Source organism: Pelophylax lessonae, assembly GCF_965119305.1.
Source record: "Pelophylax lessonae genome assembly, chromosome: 8".
In the NCBI taxonomy this organism is placed as follows: domain Eukaryota; kingdom Metazoa; phylum Chordata; class Amphibia; order Anura; family Ranidae; genus Pelophylax; species Pelophylax lessonae.
The window spans coordinates 166,176,306-166,198,244 of NC_138775.1; the positions used below are offsets into that span (position 1 = coordinate 166,176,306).

The window sequence follows — 21,939 nt, forward strand, 5'->3', positions numbered from 1 at the left end:
GCAGGGTTAGCATGGCCGAAATGTGGAAAAGCTTTGTCAGCACGCCACAACAAACAGCAGCACCAGCAGCTCAGATGGAACGTCTTAGCAGGAGGCAGCATTTTACCAACATGGTGGAGCAGTATGTGTGCACACGCCTACATGTAGTGAATGACGGGTCTGCCCCCTTCAACTTCTGGGTCTCCAAATTGGGCACATGGCTTGAGCTTGCCCTTTACGCCTTGGAGGTGCTGGCGTGCCCTGCAGCCAGTGTATTATCTGAACGGTATTTAGCACGGCTGGGGGCGTTATAACAGACAAGCGCAGCCGCCTGTCCAGAGACAATGTGGACAAGCTCACGTTCATTAAAATGAACCAGGCATGGATCCCACGGGACTTTTCCGTACCTTATGCAGAATAGCAATGGATACCGACCTTACCCACCCATTGTTCCATTTTTGCTCTTTCTCACTCTTTTGGGGTGTACCCTCATTTAAAATTTTTGAAAAGAAGCAGTGTTGGCTACCTCGTCCTCCTCCTCAGGGCCAGATTAATGTAGGGGCTATTGGAGCTGCAGCTCCAGGCCCCTACCTTTTATATAGGCCCCGGGTTGGCCATATTCACTGTTACCGCTCTTCTGTCACTTGTAAACACAGAAGTCTGGCTTCTATGCTCGCTTCCCCAGGCAGCACCCTCAGAACCTCCCCACACAGCGTGAAGGCCGGACAAGGAGGGACAGTTGGCGATGCATGGATGTGTTTATGGGCTTCAGAGACAGCATCCCATGTTGAATTAGGCATGCATGGCTGCACCCTTCCTCCTCTGGGTGCATGGCAAGGCACGGCCCTTAAGGCCCTTCAAAATCCTCAGCACCAAGCCCATGATGCTGTTAATCCGGCCCTGGTCCTCCTCCACCGCCGCTTCCACCTACACCGCCCATAGGTGTGCGCAGCCTATTGCATTAAGGTGTGCACCCCAAAGTTGAAATACACATGCATGTGTTTGCCAGCAGGGAGAGTAATGTATCGGGGCCATGTACCTGTAGGCAAGGAGAAATAGAGCAGAGCAGGTCCCAGGGAGATCTTTCCCATCTCCTCACTGGCAATGCTATGTGCCCTAGGTGATTAGGGTGTGCCCAGGCACACCCAGCACACCCTGTGCGCACGCCTATGTCACCGCCACATCCACCACCACCTCAACCTCCCTCCTACTCCATATGGGCCTCGTCCTTCAGAGATGAAGAAGAACATTGTTTTATTTTTCTGTTTTTTTTTTGTTGTTTTAAGTTATTTCCCTATCCACATTTGTTTGCAGAGCACTTGCCATGCTCTTAATTACGTTTTGCTGCCATTTGCAGCACTCTAGCCCTTTCCTTTGGTGTTTTAGAGCCATTTTAGTGCCTTAAAGTTCGGGTCCCCATTGACTTCAATGGGGTTCGGTGTCCGGGAAAAGTTCGGTAAAAGTCCGGGACACGGACCCGGACTTTTTTTTAAAGTTCGGCCGAACCCGTCGAACACGGACATCTAGGTGTTCGCTCAACCCTACTGATGACATAGATGCCCTTTTGTTGTTGGGGGTGGGGGTCTGGTGAGGCCTGGCCCCAACCTTGGGGCAGTCAGTTATCTTGGTCAGCTTTTTAACAGATTTCATGGGACACACACACACACAAGTAACAGCAGTTTTTTCTGTAAACACATTTTTTTTTTTTTATGTCTTGTCTTCTATGTAATGGCAAATGTTTTAGGTATGTCAAGGTTAGCCCCTGTGTGGGCGCTAGTGTTTTTGTAAGCTCTTCTGAAAATTGACCATAAAAACATTTAAAAAAAAAATGCACAATGAGACTAAAAGAAACCATTCATCATTCAAGTCATCAAGGTGCATAGATGGCATTTGATGAGTGCAACTAAATGGGTTTCTTGGAATCATAAGCCAGTGTTTAAAACTTGTGGGGGCTAGAAGTCCCATCTATAATATACATAATGAGACAATTTGCTGACATTCATCCAATTGCATAGATGGCACTTAGTGATTACAACTGGTATATTAATTGGGAAGAATCATGTAAGCCATGGTCACTGTTGTAGATACATTGATAGCACTGGCTACTTAAAGGTGAAAGCTGACACATAATTACATGAGCATATTTGGTTTTGGCTGCACTCAAGTGTAATTTGGCCCTAAAAAATGCCATCTCTGTTGTCAGATAGCAGAAAAAGAAAGTCACAACCTGTCAGTCTCCTTTGTGACAATTTAGAAAATGCTTGGGCACACTAGTGACTAGTGTTTATCTGACACGGAATGCCACTTGCATATTTCCTTGTAGTTTTAGATGTGATATTGACGGCAGTTAAGAGAAGTACAACAGCAGTCTCTCAACATGTCTGCACTGAAACCGATGATGAATTGCTCAAAGTTCCTGCCAAAGCCACTATCCTCCATTCTCCTGCTCCACACAACACACTAAACGAATGTAGATAAGGAAAGGGGTTTCCTGTGTTAGAGAGAGGCGTAGAGATGGATGACAAATTGATGCCATTAAGTTGGATATTTTATTGTCCAATAAATAATTTTTACGAAAAAAATGTTATAGCTATAGCTCACCAGGAATAGCTATCTTTGGTGGGAGGGGATTTTTCTGTCAACTAACAATCTTATCATGTCTAGTTACTTTTTTTAAAAAATATATATAAATCCTGTTGTTTTCTCCCTTCTGGTTTGTTAAATATTATTAATATTATTATTATACAGGATTTATATAGTGGCAACAGTTTGTGCAGTGCTTTAGAATGTAGAGTGGGGAACAGTACAATTACAATACAGTTCAATACAGAAGGGATTATTTAAATACACAATTGAAAGCAATTTTCTTTATCTGTTTGATTTGAGCCAAAAAATACAAGTTGATCCTAGTAGAAAACTTTCAGTTGATACTTTCCTGCACACTCTCTGCTGACTATTATCACTTGGCATGATAACAATGAGATGGGTAGATGTAATGTATTCATCATGTCCTAGGGCAAGGGTCTTCAAACTATGGCCCTCTAGCTGTTCAGGAACTTCAATTCCCTTTGCGCCTAGTCATGTCTGTGAATGTCAGAGTTTTACAATACCTCATGGGATGTGTAGTTCCGCAACAGCTGGAGGGCCGTAGTTTTAGGATCCCTGTCCTAGGGTGAAAGTGCTTCTTTTCAATACATAGAGTAGAGTGAGTGAGCATTACCACTCTAGGACAGGAAGTGTGTACTTAATAGATCAAAATTTAGAAATATAGGAAACAATACCTGAAAAAGAGAAAATGAATGCGTCCATCACATCTAATGACTGATAAACTGCAATATATTAAATTTTTGTTCCTGAGTTTTTATACACTGTAAGATGATGGTATGCTTGCACACCCTACACATGTACCTGAAAGCATAGTTTACATAGATGTCACTTCTCAACCTGACGTTAACTTGTATTATTACTATTAAATTGCATTCCTTTGTATATCCATATTATTATTATAAGAAACCTATGTAAATGATGCATCAGAGTAATTTAAAAAAGCTCACTAATCTGAATGTCAGCTTTTTTTTCACGCAGAATGTAGTAAATAACCAAGAAAATAAATACATGAACAAAAAATTAAATTTATTAAAATAACTCCAGAATCTTAAAACTTTACAAATCCACCTTAAATAATCAATAATCAGCATTTGCACAGAATAATAATAAAAAAAAAAAAAACACCTATTTGTTTCTACAGGGCTTCAGGCATAGGGGTTGATTTACTAATGGCAAATGGACTGTTCACTTTGCATGGGAATACCCCTTCGCTTAGTAAAAGTGGAGAAATGTAACTTTGCAATGAATACCCAATCATGTGCAAAGTATTTTTGCTTGCACATGACTAGATGATGGAAGTCACCAGCACTTAACCGCACTAACTAAACTAAGAGAAAATTCCTGTACAAAGCGTACAGCCTATTTGCCTTCAGTAAATCAACCCTAGAGGTACCTAAAGGTGACTACTATCAAACAGCTTTTTGAGCTGGCCCACCGCCAATAATCATCACAGTAATAAGCGTGTTGCAAAACAAAGTAGGTGGAACCAATGCTCGATTTAACCAAGTGAAGTTGGAATTTGCATTTTCATTTGTCCCACAAGTCAGGGTCCTGAAGGTGTACATGCGGGGACATCTAGGTGTTATGTTTTGTTTATATAACAGTTTACTGGCTTGTAGGAAATCACAGATTTAATTTCCCTTTTTTTATAAGTATTACATATTACTAATCAAAAAGCAAGTCCATTCACAGAATAAAAATACACTTTTTACGAAAACTGTAGTAACATCAAAGTAGATAAAAAATGTAACTGCACATTTATAACAAGGCCTGTAACAAAATGCATGCAACAATCTCTGGAACCAGCATGGGGGGGGGGGGGGTCTTAAACACATGTGAAAGCCTATTTCTGTGCTACTAATAATCAGGTAAAGGAAGATGATGAATTTTATATTATTCCTCATAATTGCAGGAATAGTGAGGTCAGCTTTTTACTCACAGCAGAGACCACATAATTATTATTATTATTATACAGAATGTATATAGCACTTATAGTCTGCACGGAGCTTTACAACATGATAGTGCATATACCCCTTATTGGTGATGCAAATTCAAGCTAATGCAAAACTTGCGCTGCTTGAGAATCAAACATTCCCACCTCTATTCATAGGTTGTCAAATGTATGGTCCTGGTAGGTATATCTGCTCAGATGACTCTCCACTAAAATGTACACTACTCTCTACACAATAAATATTTTGACTTCCTTGAAAGTCAGTTTAAGCCACTAACGGAAAAGATATTTAATTACTATGCATAATCCACCAACTTTCGATAGCTGAAAGTTTACGGAATAGGATGTTACTGGAGGAAAATGTGCACAGAGCATTACATCTTTCAGTAGACACATCATATAAATGTTTTAAACTTCCAGAGTTTTGTTGACTTCAGTTTGCTGGACAAAGTTGCATAACGTTGTTGATATGCAACAAGGATTTAATAGCGATTTACAGTATGTTTTGTAAGAGATTACTGCAGAAAGTACCAATTTTGTTTTTTGAAACTTCCTACTATATTTATTAGGTAAATGTATTTTTTATTTTTTTTTATATAAAAGAAGGCGCACACAATAAATCAAAAGCACAAATATAAACTGATGAGTTTAAGAACCTGCTGCTGAGAGCAAACATAGCTTTGAGAGTATATATAGCTTAGTCCGCTTGAAACAACAATATAAGCCAATGATTCAATGCTGTACTTGGTAATCCAGCCAACTATTGGTGGTATGATGACCATCTGTAGTCCAATGGCAGTGCAATGCATACAAATAGATTATAAAAAATACAGGAATAAAAACTCTAAAGTTGCATAAGAATACCCCAAACTGTATGCCAAGGTTTACACAATCTCCTGTGCTTATTAGATATGTCATCTGCTTATAGCAGTCCATCAAGGACAAAGCATCCACCTTTAAAAACATGTCTTTACACAGGTTACAGTGGTCTGGTGACACACGCTACAAACTATGTGTATCCACTGAAGATTATGTATGATTTGTTTGTTCAAAGCAAATTTGCTTATTGCTCATTACATAGCATAGCTGCTTAGTTGTTCAGGGAAGCTTAACTGTCACCTCTGTACCCAATTTTTTGCTTGTTATTCATCTATTCTCAGGGTCACATCTGTAAATTCTGCTGGGTTGGGTCCATTAGCAGTTGTGTCATCGTCTTTGGGTTTAGATAAGGTCTCCTGTCCGGGAACGACTGCAGAAGATGGAGCTACTTCGCCTTCTGGAAACTTGCTCTCTAATTCATTCTCTACTTCCATCTTATCTTGGTTTTTGGATGACTTAATCTGACCATTTTGAGCAGGCACAGTGCTGGCCATCACATCATAAAGGAACTGATATTGTTCCTAAAAAAGAATCAGATAGATAACACAGTGCTTTAATATAAGTCTGCAATACATGATTAGGCCTCCAGTAATGCTTATATATTATAGTATTTATTCCAAAACATGTTTAAAAAAAGATCAAATAAAACAGCCAATAACTTCCAACAATAACTTTACATCTGCAACACTAAAATTCATAAAAAGCAACCATTGTAGCGTTCTCAGTGTGATAAACAAATCATTATTCATTATTTTCCTAGAATTGGTCCTTTTAAATATAAACTCAGAATTGTAAAAGATTTTTCTTATTTTTCTCATTTAGGATGCTGAACAGGTTATTCCTAAATTGTGGTATCAACCCAGATATTTCAACTTTATTGAATGAAAAAAAAAAAAAAAACTTTTTATAACAGTGTGAGTTACCTAGATGGACTAAAATCCAGAAACGTGTATTCTATATTATTACGTAGTCCGCTTTAATTTCATTGTAGTTAGAAAAAAAAACAATTTCTATAGAAATAAAAGTATTTTTATGAATGCAGTAAACTATTTCAGTAAATTCTGGCATAGCTACTGCATGTTCCCTTTTGCTTTTTCTATACTCCTTTATTCCACAATTTTTTTGGAAATAATTTGATTTCTTATATTCAATTCTGCTTTGATCCTCCTTTTCTCTAAATGATTGATATTATTTCATGGAAATTATTAATTTATATGTTATACTGTATATGCAATGTCTGCATTTTTTCATGTGTTTTTATTTTTGCGGCTTTCATATTTTCCCTGTCTTTTATCACTTGTTCTATTTTCTTTAGTAATGATGAGCATATTTACATACTGTGAGCAAAATTGATGAGCATATTTACATACGATGCCTGCCGGTGATGCCCCCACTATAGAACTCATTGAAATGCAGGTTGAACCATAAGGGTACATTAGGTCAGCTTTTCTAAACCTTTTTTTTTTTTAGTCAAGGCACCCTTTGAAAATTATGGACAATCTTGAGGCACCCTTTAAAAATTATGGACAATCTTGAGGCACCCTTTAAAAATTATGGACAATCTTGAGGCACCCCATTCGAAAATGTTAAAGCTATTCTAGTTTTACATAATGCAGCAACATCCACAAGACCAAGTATGACATCCGATGTTAGAGGTGATTTATTCTTTCCAAGCAAAATATACTTTTGAAAACTGGTACTACCTCAGTTTTTCTCCATCACTCAGCTAATGTGACCCCAACGCTGATGGAGAGGGGCAGAGGAGGGTCAAACAAGGATGCTATGCAGACGACTGACATACTCCTTCAACTGATGACACCATTGGTCATTAGGACGCTGGCAGCTGGAAGGTTGCAATGGTGCACAATGAAAACCTGTGAATTAGTGTAACTAAAAAGGCAGTCTTCATCAACACGCCATCTTGTATACAATTTTGGGGCAATTTTTAGTCATATTGCAAAGGCACCCCTGAACAAGCGTCAAGGCACCCCAGGGTGCCTGGGCACCCTGGTTGGAAAAGGCTGCATTAGGTGACTGAGACACAGAAGCGTCCTCCACCACCTTGGAGAGGTGCTGGTGAAGAGGGGAAGAGAGGTGAGGTGAAGATCTGCCTGGACAATGGCGGTAACCTCAACCCATCAGTTCTAGGTATTATGAGTTTATATAGTAGATTCAAAAGGCCTCATATGGGGATGTCAATTCTGCTTTTGTCACTCTAGCCATGTTAGTCAGGAGCTCAAACATTCACCAATGTATATATACTAGTTGTGCTGCAAAACTATACATTCACAGGTCTGGAAAGGCCAGCCCACCCCCTGAGGTGCGCATTTAAAGCTCATTTACTGCTTGTTAAGAATGTTTAAATATTTCAATGTCCTTAGTCTGCCGTCAGTTCTGTTTTAAGTGTTGAGCTATAATAGATCATATACTTACAAAGGAAGACACAATTCCAGAGCGCAGTCTACGTAGATTTTTCACAGTCTGGAAGACATCAATGACTCCTTCAACACGGGCACTTTCTAGAAGATACCACAGAGCACTAAAAGTGCCTGTCAGTTGAGATCCATCGCTGTGGAATGCATTACATGCAAAGAAAGAGAATTACTACAAAGAAAACAAAATATCTCCAAGCACATCCAAAAATCTTTAGACTTTATATTTTTTAGTAACGTTTTGGTAAGTGTAATATTGGCAGAAAAACTATTAGAATCTATTTTTATATTTTATTACCACAAGCCCTAAAGCATTGTAGAATGATGGCAATCTAACATGATTTCTGACCCTTGGAGCTAAAAGGGAAGGTGTTAAAGTGGGAGCAAACTCCCTTGGTTGATGTTTACCTATAGGTAAGCTTATGATAAGGCCTACCAATATATACAGTAAATATCTCTTAAACATGCACCATTTGGAAGATATTTAGTTTAGATGCAGCTGGTGACGTCATCAGTGCTTGCACTCTGAAGGAAGGGCATACCCGTGCCTTTCCTTCAGAGCCGTGCCGTAAACAGTGACCCCCCCCTCACTCATGGGAATGATGTCATCGGGGCTTAGGTATACCCTTTGAAATGCATCAGCTCCTGTTTCTGCTGTGGTGTGTTGTCCAGGTTTGCCTACATAACCTGGTTGTTATCCATTTAGAGGCTGGTGTCCTAGTGACTTTATGAACTTCTGTTTTCAGTTCATTTGTGAGTATAATATTTGAGTTTTTCTAAATTAACAGTGATGAAAACCTTATATAGTGATATATAATACCGAGCTCAAACAAATATAATATATGTAAATCAATAAATAAAGTCAATTATATTAGATGAATAAATAAAGTCCATTCAAAAAAAGTGCAAGAGATGATTGGACAAAGCAGGGTGAAAAACAGCCTCTTAAATCCTTGATTTATGGGTATCCTTACTCCTCCACCATGCAATGACCACCCAGTGTGCACACACTTCTTACCAGATGTACCAGACCCCTTAATTACAGAGGGTCGGTAACCGCCTTGATTCGCTCAGATAGCTGACATAGGATACACTGGAAGTAATCTAGCCACAGGAATGTGTGTCCTCCAATATGCAGGCATCGTTCTCCGGTGGGTTAATGGGTATCCCCCGCTCCCTGACTCCTCTCTGGCAGCTAAGATGCCAGTTCAGAGACACCCACTGTCAGCCTGATTGCAGCCTGAGCGCGGTATTATATATCACTATATAAGGTTATCATCATTCCGTTTTTACATGGCTTCGTGCTGCTTACAATTGTTGATGTTTTTTAAAAGTATGCATTCATTTTTTTATTGTTATATTTAACATTTGGTCTTTTTTTACACTGCACTGCACTTTTTTGCAATTTGCACATTGTTTGCAATTTGCACAATTGATTGCACAATTTATTGCACATATACCTATATTCCGTTTGCGCAGGTATTTTTCCTCTAAATTAACAGTACCTAAAAGGTAATGTATAAGGCTGGGGCACAATTTTTATCATTGTTTGATCATTTAGTGTAGGAGTCTTCCAGTCTGAACAGAGCAGCAAAGCTTCAAGCAAATTACTAAGCCAGCAAGTTTTCTGCTCCAGGAAAACCATCTGTATTTGCTATAAGTCCCCTACACTTTAGTGCTGAAGTGTTGTATTTTCTATTTGGTAATCCCAGTTACCCTGGAACCTTCTGGCAGGAGCTGGCGGAAAAAGTCTGAGTAATATTTGTTTGTTCTAGCCACTAGTTTAAAATGATGCACATACCTGTGTATTTATGCATGTATATACATACATTAATGGGTAAATTATGGCAAAACATTTTCTCTCTGAATGCAGGTTTGGACACGATGGCTAATATAAAACTGCATTCAGAGGCAAAAAAAAAAAATGCTTCTAAAAGCAGTGTTTTTTTTTTTTTTTTTTTGCCAGTGTGCATGAGGCATTCTAGTCCATTAATACACAGGTGACTTATTAAGCTACAATTATGAATATATGGTGGTGTCACCATCGCAATAGCAGTATGGTAGGGGTGTGTTAATCAAAAGAGTCTCCTAAAAATTACAAATATTTAGAATTTTATATTTTTTAACCCTTTGCCATCAGTATTTACCTTGCTATTAGCCTTTTTACATCAGGCCTTGCTAGTTTTCAAACAATAAATGCAAAAAGCAATAATACATTTAAAATGGGTAACATGTTCATGAGCCCTAAAATGTAAGCATTCTGCAAGATTCATCAACCAAAGACATTAGTACAAAGATAGTCAGTACCTTGAAATTATGAACAAATAATAATAAAAAAAAAATCGAATTTGCCCATACATATTTACCACTATTTTATTTTCTCCCTGCAAAAGTTATTTGTCATTTACTTATCTTAAGCAAAGCTCCAATGATGCATTATGCTGTCTACCATTTTTGCTTTGAAACAGTGAATGACAGTTCATATGTTAAGGGCAGCTATTATTTTATGATTCTGTTCATCAACATTTTTTCTAAAGGATGTAAGTGCATATTTAGCTAGAATCAAAACTAAACTAGGACCTTACACTTACCCACACTAGCACAATTACATTTTCTACATCACCCTCATGATAGTTTTGCATATATTGCATACATTATTTTTGCATGTGGAGTTTTCTTTCTATTTTTTTTTTCAAGTAATAATAGGAACAATCATTTTTATTATGATCGTTATCACTATTATCATCATTGTGATCATCATCATCCCACCTGCAATGAACAATGAGAGGCACAGATTTGTCATGCCTAGTCTGTTCCTCCATTCTCTTGACTGGAACATTTTTCTTTATCTTGTCCATCATATCCAGGAGTTCCTTGGTCTCTAAAGGTATAGCTTCTCCCCACTGTTCATAATGGAACTGAGAAACTTTTCTTACATCTTTCCTCTGAAAACACAGAGTTATAATGTATAATTAATGGAACTCATGGTAAAGAACAGTTTAACTTTTATAGCCTAACAATAGAGAAATGGAAATAAAGACATAGTTGTTTGTATATAGTATGTGATATATATACATAATGACATATGACATAACAGTGCATATCGTTAGTCCACTCTATGGAGACTTTTCAGAATCCCAGAAGCTTTCTGTACACTGTTTTTGCTTAATATCATGAAATAATGTATTAATTAACTTAAAAAAGGAGTACAGGTATAGATTATCCAAAAAGAAAAGAGATACTCTATATAAAAAAGGTTTAGCAAACAAGGGAAAAAAGCACTGTGACCAAATAAACATTACCTATTGTCCTTTGTAGTGCACTGCAAAGTTGGGCTGGTTGCCAAGGCCCTTGCTGGTTGACAATCAGTCTGGAAATGGTTCACCCTCTCCCTAAAGTAACTGTGCCTTTTGATTAAATAACATGTAACCCAATGAAGCCAAGTACTAGCCCAAGAGAGTGAAACTTTTATGGTTGATTACCTACTATTCAGCATCCATACGTGCAATTTCAATGGCTCATGCTAGTGAAGTGAGGTGGCAAGGTAAGCTTCCCCGGGGCTGGTCAATAGCTAGCAATGTCATTGGCGCCCAGCTTAAGTAAAGTAGAGGTTTTTCATTCAGAGGGCAATAAGCATGAAAAGTAAGGAGGAAGTTCAAATTCGGGGTGATGCAGTGAACCTAAAGCTGTGTGGGAAGTCATTTATTAGTGGTTGTAATAGTACCACTATTAATAAAAGACAGTTTCCCACTCAGAGCTGTGATTGCTAGGATGCTGGCAGCCACCGATATCCTAGCAACTAATAATGGATCCCTTATTCAGCTAAATGTAAACTCTGAGTCCGAGGGTGCTTGCTGGTGTAGCCATATTTGTTCAATGACATCAGCCAGCATCCTTGACCCGTTTTTTTACATTCATTTGCAAGCCAGGGAATCCCTCCACTAATGGTGAATGGAGCCAGGTATAAGTCATTGATTGCTAGGGCACCGACATCTGCCCTCTGTGAATGACAGCATTGCACTTTGCTGCCATGCACGGCAGAAGGATTGGTGGGAGAGGATGGACATTTACTTCCTGGGACATTCTTTTTTGACATTGTGGGACATTGATTTTATATTAACATTTTTTTTTTTATTTTTAAATAAAGAGCATATAAACAGCCACAGTTTTTATTAAATATTTGACTTTATCTGCACACTTTACTCATTCACATATGATAGAAGCCCCATGCATCAAATACAGACATGTTAGGAAGAAGACACGTCTATTGAAATCATGCAAATGACAAATAAATGAATGAAAAACCTGCATCCTTGGAATCCTAAAACTGTACTTTATTCAGAGGCAAATAATACTTAGGAAACATGGTTCAATTTGTTCCACTAAGGAAACAAATTCCTTTTTGATCCCCTGGCACAATCAAATACCCTTCATGACACTAGTATTTAGCTTCAAATTATTTAAGAATAAAGGCTCAAACTCCAAACAATGATGTATGTATAACTTTTAAAGTGTTTACCGCTTGGAGGCCAGTTAGAAATTAACATAACATTCAGGATACCAGGGAACTGAAAGACTGTAACTAATCTATAGTACTTAGTTCTGGAGTCAGTAACTGCTGAGCTTTAGTACCTGTTTCAAGTTAGAAATCTAAAAGTATTGAAAAAGTAATTAAAGTGGAAGTTAAGTCTACTTTTTAACTTGTACTTACAAGTAAGCCTATAATAAGGCTTAACTGTGGGTACAGTGAATATCTCCTAAACATGCATTGTTTAGGAGATATTCACACAGCATGCACTCTGAAGGGAAGGCATACCTGTGCCGTCCCTTCAGAGCTCTGAGCCTTCTGAGTCTGCACACCTAAAAGGAAGACCAGGTGAAGATGGAAGTTCCGGGGAACCATGACAGTGCTGCGCTGGAGCCATGTCCACGTAAGTCTGTCATAATGTCCTAGCTTGCGGTGCATACTAGTACATTATGATGTAAACCTGCAGGGGGACACAATTTTTTTTATTTTTCTGGTGATTTACTACCGCTTCAACAGCTAGAAATTTCTTACCTTAGCATGCCTGATCTCAAAACAACGTTCAGTATAGCTGCCATGTGATTGTTCACTGGTTAGCTCTACCTGAAGAATATTATCATAAGACTTGCTCTTCTCTTTCCAGTAAGGAGCACAGATTTTTTCCTGGTGGGACACACATATAAAACATTAAAGACATACATTATTTATATTTTTTAGGAAAATAACAGGGTTACTCTGCTTAGTAAATGAACACTTAAAAATATACTTCTTCAAAAAAAGGGACAATAGAGACAGTCTAAAAACTAGAATGAACAAGTGGCATTGAAAGTGGCATAAAATAAAAATTATGTAGTACTCACATCGTTTTCCTGGTTTGGTGCAGACAGCATAACAATTGCCTTGGTCTTCTTTTGGAAGACCATTTGCCAAAACTCGGACAGTGTATTTTTTAAAGGTGCTTGGGCAGCAATTATCTCCCGTGTTCCCCAGTATCCCTGCAGAAAAGCAAAATAAATTACAAAAAAGCCAAGTCCATTTTAATGTGCTATTCTCTCTCTGTTCTGAGCACTTTAGCAATATTATATCTTTACCTGAATGCAGCATCCCAGAGATCCTCATTGTAGAACTTGCCTGGAACTACACACCCTAGCTTCAAAAACTTTCTAGTTCTGCACATGTCTCTATATATGTTAATGTGAAGCCCATTCACCACCCATTAGTCTATTGATTTAGAAGGGTGTGGGCATGCATTGAGGGCTCAGTGCAGGAGTGGGAAGTTTTTAAAGTTAGATGTTAAGTAGGATGGACAGCAAAGCTCTCCGGGAGGCTGAATTATTAATTAATTATATTACAAATGTAGCACCCTCCTAGCTAGGCGCTAGGATTAGGTAGATTTAGTTCTGGCTCACTATGCTAAAGCTCTATTTTAGTTTGCTAGCTTAATTTAGCTTGTCTCACTATAATCTGTGTGGTTGCAATTGCTGTGTTAGGTAAATTTAGTTGTGCTCACTGTAATCAGTTCAGCTGCATGTGGTTAGTTAGGGCTGCTCAGTGTTTCAGCTGCTGCTGGTTTGATTGTTTCCTCTACTTTCTGGAGAACTGTAGAACTCTCTAGAGCATAAATGTAAAGCAATACAAATACCAGCATGAATATTTTTACAGCCCTGGCCAGTCCCAGGGACGGTGGCCGTGAAGGCTGCTGGGAGTCTGTGTAAATACTCAGAGACACAGAGTTTCTAGGTCTTATCCTGCAGATAGGAAGCCCAGCTTGGAGGGCTTCCTGCCCTCCACGCATCCCTGCCATGTGCTTGCTGTATGTGAGGCGTCAGTTAGGCTAGCTGAGGGGCCTGGATGCTGAGGTTACAGAGAGCTGACTGAGGGGCTGTCATCTAAAGATCTAGTCTGATATTACTGGGGAAATGTGTTGGATAGATATTGAAAGGAGGCAACCAACTTTCCAAAGACATTTGTGAGTCCAGACTGCTGTGAGAGATCCAAAAGACTTTTGGGCTGCTGCCACCTCTCTGGTGCTAGAAAGTCAGCTGTGTTTTTTTGTAAAGGGGACATTGATGGGTGTCCTAAGAGGGCTTCTTTGTGAAGGAACTCTGCTCTGATTGCTCAAAGAAAGAAGTGAGTGTGTTTTTAACTGCTTCTACTACAAAGCCAAATACACAGCTTGCTTTCGCAAGGACTTCTGCTTCAGTTTTACAGAAAGAAGTTTACTGTTCTCATCTTGTACATAGTCCTTTTTGGAGTATCCCACTAAATTCCCCAACCCTATCCAAGTTACCCTAAAAATAAAAAGACCAAAAAAAAAAACCCATGGACAGGTCATTGAGCTGCAGAGTGTGACCGTGTGCCTGGCTGTGGGGCAATTACTGGGAAAAAGAACCTAGGCAATATCCGGTGGCTCCCTTGGGGGTAGCGCTACACAAAAATGGTAACTATATTACAAAAATGATCAGAACAGTGTGTGTGTGTGTGTGTGTGGTTGGGCTCTGGATCGCAAACTAAAAGTGCACTGCAAGTGCTGCAATACAGGTCTTTGAAAGATCAACTGAAATCACAAGGCCAATGAAATACAAATCCAAGTGAGAAGACTCAGATTTCACAAGATAGGAAATCACAAATGATCTTGAAGTGCTTACAGAATTGTTACCAAATTTCAAATTATCTAGCTAGGATACAATGAATACAGGAAACACGTTCCGACTTTTCAACATTTAAAGAAAAGGTAAATAAGGTAAAAAAAAAAAAAAAAAAAACTACAGTGTTAAGCTCCCTCATTCCCCCAAATAATTGCCTGGGCCCATTCTCGAGTACTGTGCATGAGAGCAGCGGTTCTCTCCGCTCTCTCTGTCCTCACTGGCCATGAAGGCAGCAGTGGGGACAATTGGCTTATGTTGCTGTCAATCCCAGCCTGTGAGAAGAGAGCGGGGGGGCGAGCAACACAAAGTGTGTCAATGGTAAGAGGGGGCAGTCAGGAGGGGGAAGGAGCCAACAGCAACAGCAGGGTACCTGAGAAGAGGGAGATCAGGGCTGCTCTGTGCAAAACCATTGTACCAAGCAGGTAAGTATGAATGACAATTATTGTTATTTTAGAAAATAAATTACCTTTAGAATCACTTTAAGTGAAGACGCAATAAAATGTTTCACTACTCAGAGTAGTGGATTTTGCTACTGGGCAGTAAAATGTACTGAATGCAAATAATAGTGATACCCTTTTGAGCTTTCCAGAACCCATAATATTTTTTGAAGTTGCTTTTAACACTTGAACTTTGCACTTCTTACTGCAGAAAATTTTAGCTAGAAATGTGAATGAACATACGGTTATATTCGAGGCATTGATGTATACAGAATCTTCATTGTCGCTGTCATCATCTGAAGACATTTCAGAATCCTCCGTTACTTCCTGTTCTGGCTCTTCATCCGCCTTGATCTGAACACGGTTAAATTCATCTGTGTTGATAAGAAAACAGTTACTTATTCAGAAAAGCCTAATAAAAACAGAACTACAGTAAATGTTCTATTCGTATTTTATATAGTAACATAAAGAAACATTGCAGCGCTGCATATATAATGCATAAACATTATAGGAAATACCAAACAATAAAAATAATGTGATGTCAATGCTCAATTGGTCAATTAACAGCTGCGTGCAATCAGTGTAAATATACCAACACTCATAAGAACAACATAAAAAAAAATGATAATTTAATTTCCTGTGAAATCCATTTTCCTGTGAAATTAGGAAAGGCTACAGACACCATAGCGTATCTGCCCATTTCAGAACCTGTCACAATAGAAACCCTAGTTTCCTTAAATTTGCGGGCATTGCAAAACTCAAACCCCATTGGTAGGGATGCCACCGTACCAGAGAGATTTATAAGTTAGAAATGAAATGGCTGTATGAATTGAAATGTTTTTCCCCCATGGGGTTAAATGTGGAATGGGATGTCAACTATTTCATCGATACTCGCTGAACCTTGGCGAGGACATTTGACACCTCATTCCATGAACTGCTTAGTTATGCATAGTATTCACTTTATGTCCTTTGGGTTGTCATATGTCAATATCCAGTCCTTATCAACAGCTAAGATTCCCACTCCTACATTTTTTTCCCTTAAGTTTTTCAACACACAATTATTACGGTGTGTCTAATAACAAAACGTCTCATATATCATTTGTACCTTTTATAATTTTAATTTATCTTTTCATTTTTATTTATGTAGCACCCTCCTAGGTAGGTGCTAGGCAGAGAAAGTATAGTTGCTCTGTCTGCTTATCAGGAGAGCCTGATTAAAAGTTAGGCCTGTTGCATGTGTCCAGGGTGTGATTCATCTGGGCTGAGGGAGTGTCCCCACTGTATCCAATAGGGGAGCCTGTTGGACAGTGGAGGAAACCCAGCCTGTGACACACAGCCTTTTGAAACTATCTCAGTGGGTTGGCACAAACAGTAGTGCATCCTGGGATTCGTTATAAAAGTCAAGGGCACATGTGACAGGGGGTCTTTGGGTGGGAAGCCAAGTCCCAGAAGGAGGGTGATGGCTGTCTCCTCTTCTGAAGGTGTGTTAGGTGGTCACAGGCAGTCGGCCTAGTGGACCAGCAAAGTGTGGCTGAACCCAGAGGTCCAGTGAAGCCGACTGAGGAAGTGAAGGCAGAGCAACTCTGGAAAAACAATGTCCGTGAGTACAGAGGAGCTTGCCAATGGGTCTGCCCAGGAAGGGGATCACTCCAGTGGCTAGAGTCAGCATACAGGTGTCAGTCAGCACACAGGCAGTGAGAGTAAAGAGGGTGCCAAGTTATTAACCCTGAAGAGAATTATCAAGCGGGAACGGTTAACATATCTTCACTTCAGTGGCAAGGTGAAGCAGCGGCCTTGCCGCATTCTACAGTCAGTTGTCTTCAGAATTGTGCATAGTTACTAGTTGGGAGTATCCTACTCATCCCTTCTCCTATGCCAGTTCTAAATAAAACACAAAAAACCACATTCCCTGGACTGATCATTGACTGAGCCAGGGACTGTATTTGATGTTCATCTGCTCTCAGTTGCTACGGGTAACCCAGGGGAATCCAAGAAGTGTATTTCTTAGCGGCTCTCTAGGGGGCAGTGCTACATTTAGATCTAATATTTAACAAGTAGATCCCCTGTTTACTTCCTGGTCCTTTGCAATATGGCTTTGGTGCTATTTCCTGCCAACGGGTTCACTGCATCATGGCGTAGGCGACCGGAAGTTGCATTCTAGACCATTGTAATATGGCACCGGTGCTATTTCCTGTTAAATGGTCCACCGCATCGTGGCGCCGGACCAGAAGTTGTGTCTTAGATTAAGGCAATAGAGCATGGACACCGGATATTACATCATAGACTACACTAAAATGGTGGCGAAATAGGAAGTGACGTTCCGCCGCTCATGTTGTCCACAATCAATGGAAATCCGATACATGGTTAGGGCTGCATATATATGTGAGCACAGCAGGTTATATTTCAATGATTGATTATACCCCTGAGGTCCAGTCGCCATTCTGAGTCCAGTGTGGCAGCACCTTATGTAAATGACTTTTGCCCTATGCTTTGTATGCACTTTATGGACTATTTGCTTCAGTTGCACTTTACTTAAGGTCCAGCCGCCAGTTCTCCATTCAGAGTTTGGTGGTTTTCTGATGTGAGTCAAAGTCACTTATCTTTATTTTAATTTTGAATTCATTTGTTGTTTTTACATTTTTATGGTATAATAAACACTTCACTATGAGTACTTTCACTTGCGTTTGTGATTTTCCTGTCTGATCGATTGAAAGTTCCCTGATGACCTCATCAAAAAGATTGGGTGATCTACTACCACATCTTATCGATTAACATTGATAACCAGAGAGGAAGAACACTAGCAGCTAGATGCATTGTTGCTGTCCTATAATTGAGACTGTCATTTTTCTGCACTTGGATCCGATATAAAGGACACTTTCTTGTGATTAAGGACACTTATCACTATTTTATACACTTCCATGTGTTATTTATAACAGAGATTTAATTTTATATCATTTTTGATTGCACTTTCAGTGCTGCAATATTGCTTTATGTTGTTCTTCTGAGCGTTGGTATATTTACACTGATTGCACAGAGCTGTTAATTGACCAACGCTGACATCACATTATTTTTATTATTTGGTATTTTATATAATGTTTATGTAAACTAAAGCTTGTATTTGTGAAAGAGATGAAAATGCTGTATCAGAACAGTATGTGCATAATATTGCCGGATCACATGAAATCCAACTAAACATGGCCCCATAGTGTTAATGGTGGAAGTGTATCAAACTGGCAGCTTTTGTATTACCGTCATTTTTCACACTTTAAGCATTTTACTGTATATAAAGTTATGTCAAGCCTTGCATCCATATCTGTTCTTCTAAATTCTATCAATATTGTATCTACCTAATGCTGTACTTTTGCTTGTGAACCATTGAGAATTTTCTAGATCACTGTAATACATCTTAAAATCTTCTTCATCTCAAGGATAGTAACATAAAACACTTATTTAACAAAAACACATGCAACATTTTACAGTTGCTGTATCTGTGGGGATAACTTTCCTTGACTAACCAAATATATTTTGGGGTGCAAACTTTCAAAAACACTGTTTTCTTCATTTACCATTTTTACCTTACTACTGCAATTTTTTCTAAAACAGAACAACACTGTACTGCTATGTACATATTTACCAACTAAGTAGATGCTCCTACCCAAAAAGTGCTGTGTGTAAATTTTAAATTCACTTTGCAAAGTGAATGTTTTTTTAAAAATAGTTCAGTTGCTTTCCCAAACACCAAATATGTGCTAGCAAAAATTCTTTTTTTTTTTTGTTTTGTTTCAATTTTTGCATATGATTGGGTATTTAACGTTACCACACAGTTTAATTTCAGTGCGCTTTCATTCACAGGACAGTCCCTCTCTCTGGTAAAATATTCCAATTTATTTTCCTCCCTGAGGTCAGAGTAAAACATTTTCACACTCATTCTTTGTATATTTTGAACTTACTGGCCAGTGCAGCCTACACCAGGGGATAAATAGCAAATGTGTGTTTTTTAGTGAATTGACTTTAATCATTTATCTATTTTTTTTAGGGTATTTACCTCACATTTGATATTTTAGTTAATGAATTTACTCTTTTCTTATCTCATGTGACATTTAAAAAAAAAAAAAGAGTCACGTGACCTTCATATCGCATGCGGATTCCTTTAGTGAATAATCGATCACAGTGTGTGTGTGTGTGTGTGAAAGAAAGAGATGTGTGTGTGTGTGTGTGTGTGGTACTTAGGCCTCATTCACATGGTTACAAAGGGCAGTACAGCATCTTGCAGCCTCTGATCACAGCTATTAGCTATTCATTTACTCAGGAGAGGGGACCATATTCTGCCACAAGTTCATGGTGCTGAAGTCACCATGAGCTTGTAGCAGAAAGGAATTCCAAGGATGTAAGGCTTACTAAGCTGGCCACCTGTAAGGCCTGGTTCACACTGATGCGATCTGAGATGCGACTTGGTTGCACTAAATCACATGACAATGGAAATAATATTGTTTTCAATGGTCCCCGTTCACATCAATGCAGTACAGTTGTGATGCGACTTTGAGGAAGGGTCATGTGCTACTTTGGTGCGATGTAGTGGTCTATAGACGTCAATGAAAACACATCAAATTCACATCGCCATGCACTTTTTGATGCGACGTTGTCTACGATTTGTGCTGGTTGTTAGGAGCCAGCACCCACCAGGTCCCGCCTCAAGTCCTAAGTTAAGATCAGATCTCATTTTAGGATCATTTATATTCTACTAAAAGTAACATACATTACCTAGATAACATGGGCAGCCCAACAAGTTTATTGGATTATTGGATTACTTACATGGAACAATTGAGGAGAAGCGGTTTTTATCTTTGTTATCTTGATGGTGTCCTGTTGTTTGAGGTCTCCAGTTTCTATATGATGGTAATCTCTAGAATATATAAAATATAAAATGTACAATAATCAACATTTTGTTGCAAATGGTTATTGGCATGCACATTTATAATGTTTACACAGTTTTTTAATATCAAAAGGAAACCTAAATCAAATGAAAAATGTTCGTATTAGCACAAAGCCAAGAATAAAAAAATAACAATAAAGAAAAAAAGAATTCCTTTACGCAGACTGGGCAAGGAAGCAGATGCACCGTGCACAACTTTAGTTTGTTGAGGCTTCCCCTTCCACCCAGCCCCTGCTGCCCGCAATGCTGCTTTTAATATCCCAGCGCAAGAAAGGCTTACTCCAGTACCTGGTGCCAGTAACTGACCTAGATTACAACCACAGAACTACGAGTGGAGAATATTTCTCCATTCCGGTATCTGGTCATGTGACAAAGCATCACATGACAGAGCCACAAGAGAAGTCCTCGGGCAGGCGTGTCAAAAAGTTATGGAGGAGGTAAGGAGCATTGTGGGCTTATCTTAGGTCTGAAGTGGTTAAAGGAAGGGGTCTCATTCAAGGGGTTGAAGGGGTGAAGGAGGAAAGGGGAGGAGGCTGATCTGAGGTCTGAAGGAGTTCAGGAGGAAAGGGGGGCTGATCTGAGGTCTGAGAGGATTAATGAAGTATGGGGGAGTGATTTGAGACCTAAAGGGGTTAGGGAGGAAAGGGCAGGGGATGCTGACATGAGGTCTTAAGGGTTTAGGGAGGAAAGAGTGACTGGTCTGAGGTCTGAGGATATTACAGAGAAAAGGGGGGGGGGCCTGATCTGAGGTCTGAGGATATTACAGGGGAAAAGGGGGGGTAATCCGTGGTCGGAAAGGGTTAAGGATGAAGAGGGGGCAGATCTGAGGTGAGAAGGGAAGATAGTCTGTGGTCTGAAAGGGTTAAGGAGGAAAGGGAGGGCTGATCTATGGTCTGTTGGTATACCACCATCACCGACAAGACATTTTTCGTTCTACTAAACACCAAAATGGGCCTTTTCTTTCTCCCATTGATGTCAGACCATTTCTTTCTTACACTAATGCAAGGATATTTTCTCTGACTGAGAATTAACTCTAAATTATTTTTTACAACCACTGATGCCACGGCATTTTTTCAAATTCTGACACTAGAAGAAGTTTTTATTCCAACTAGCGCTTGTGATTTTTTTTCTAAATGAAATGATGCTGAGGCAAATAACCATTGAAACTGGGCATTTTCTTTGCTATTCATTAATGCTGTCACCAATGACCACCAACACTGGGGCATTTTCTTTCCACGTCCAGCATTGTATTGAGCATTGTGTTACATAATCCTACCTGCTTCACTCTGTGCAATGTGTTGTATGTTATACACTCCTGACCAAACTGTTTATTGTCTCAAATGTTGCTGCTTGCTAAGCGGTCCCCAACAATAGAAATTAAGTTCTCCTTTACAGTGCTATTAAACCCAAAATGAAAAATGTAATGTATTGCAGCTTACCTATCATTAGATGTGGTGGCTGCATTATATTTTTGGCTAATCTGTCCAGTAACACACCTCCTGTATTAATTAGAGTCCCCCCACTCTGGATGAAAGAGCATGGGGGCAC

General features: G+C 39.2%; 1 protein-coding gene across 1 annotated transcript in view; it reads right to left on the reverse strand.

The window, feature by feature from the left end:
- Positions 1-5,365: 5,365 nt before the first annotated feature.
- PTPRC (protein tyrosine phosphatase receptor type C) overlaps positions 5,366-21,939 on the reverse strand; it is a 230,074-nt gene continuing 213,500 nt past the window's right edge. Inside the window, exons 22-28 of the mRNA XM_082266341.1 lie at positions 20,271-20,361; positions 15,702-15,832; positions 13,234-13,368; positions 12,908-13,036; positions 10,618-10,793; positions 7,850-7,985; positions 5,366-5,937 (exon numbers count right to left, since the gene is read on the reverse strand). Coding sequence (XP_082122467.1) covers positions 5,680-5,937; positions 7,850-7,985; positions 10,618-10,793; positions 12,908-13,036; positions 13,234-13,368; positions 15,702-15,832; positions 20,271-20,361 — 1,056 coding nt within the window. The 3' untranslated portion in view covers positions 5,366-5,679. The remainder of the gene's footprint in view (positions 5,938-7,849; positions 7,986-10,617; positions 10,794-12,907; positions 13,037-13,233; positions 13,369-15,701; positions 15,833-20,270; positions 20,362-21,939) is intronic.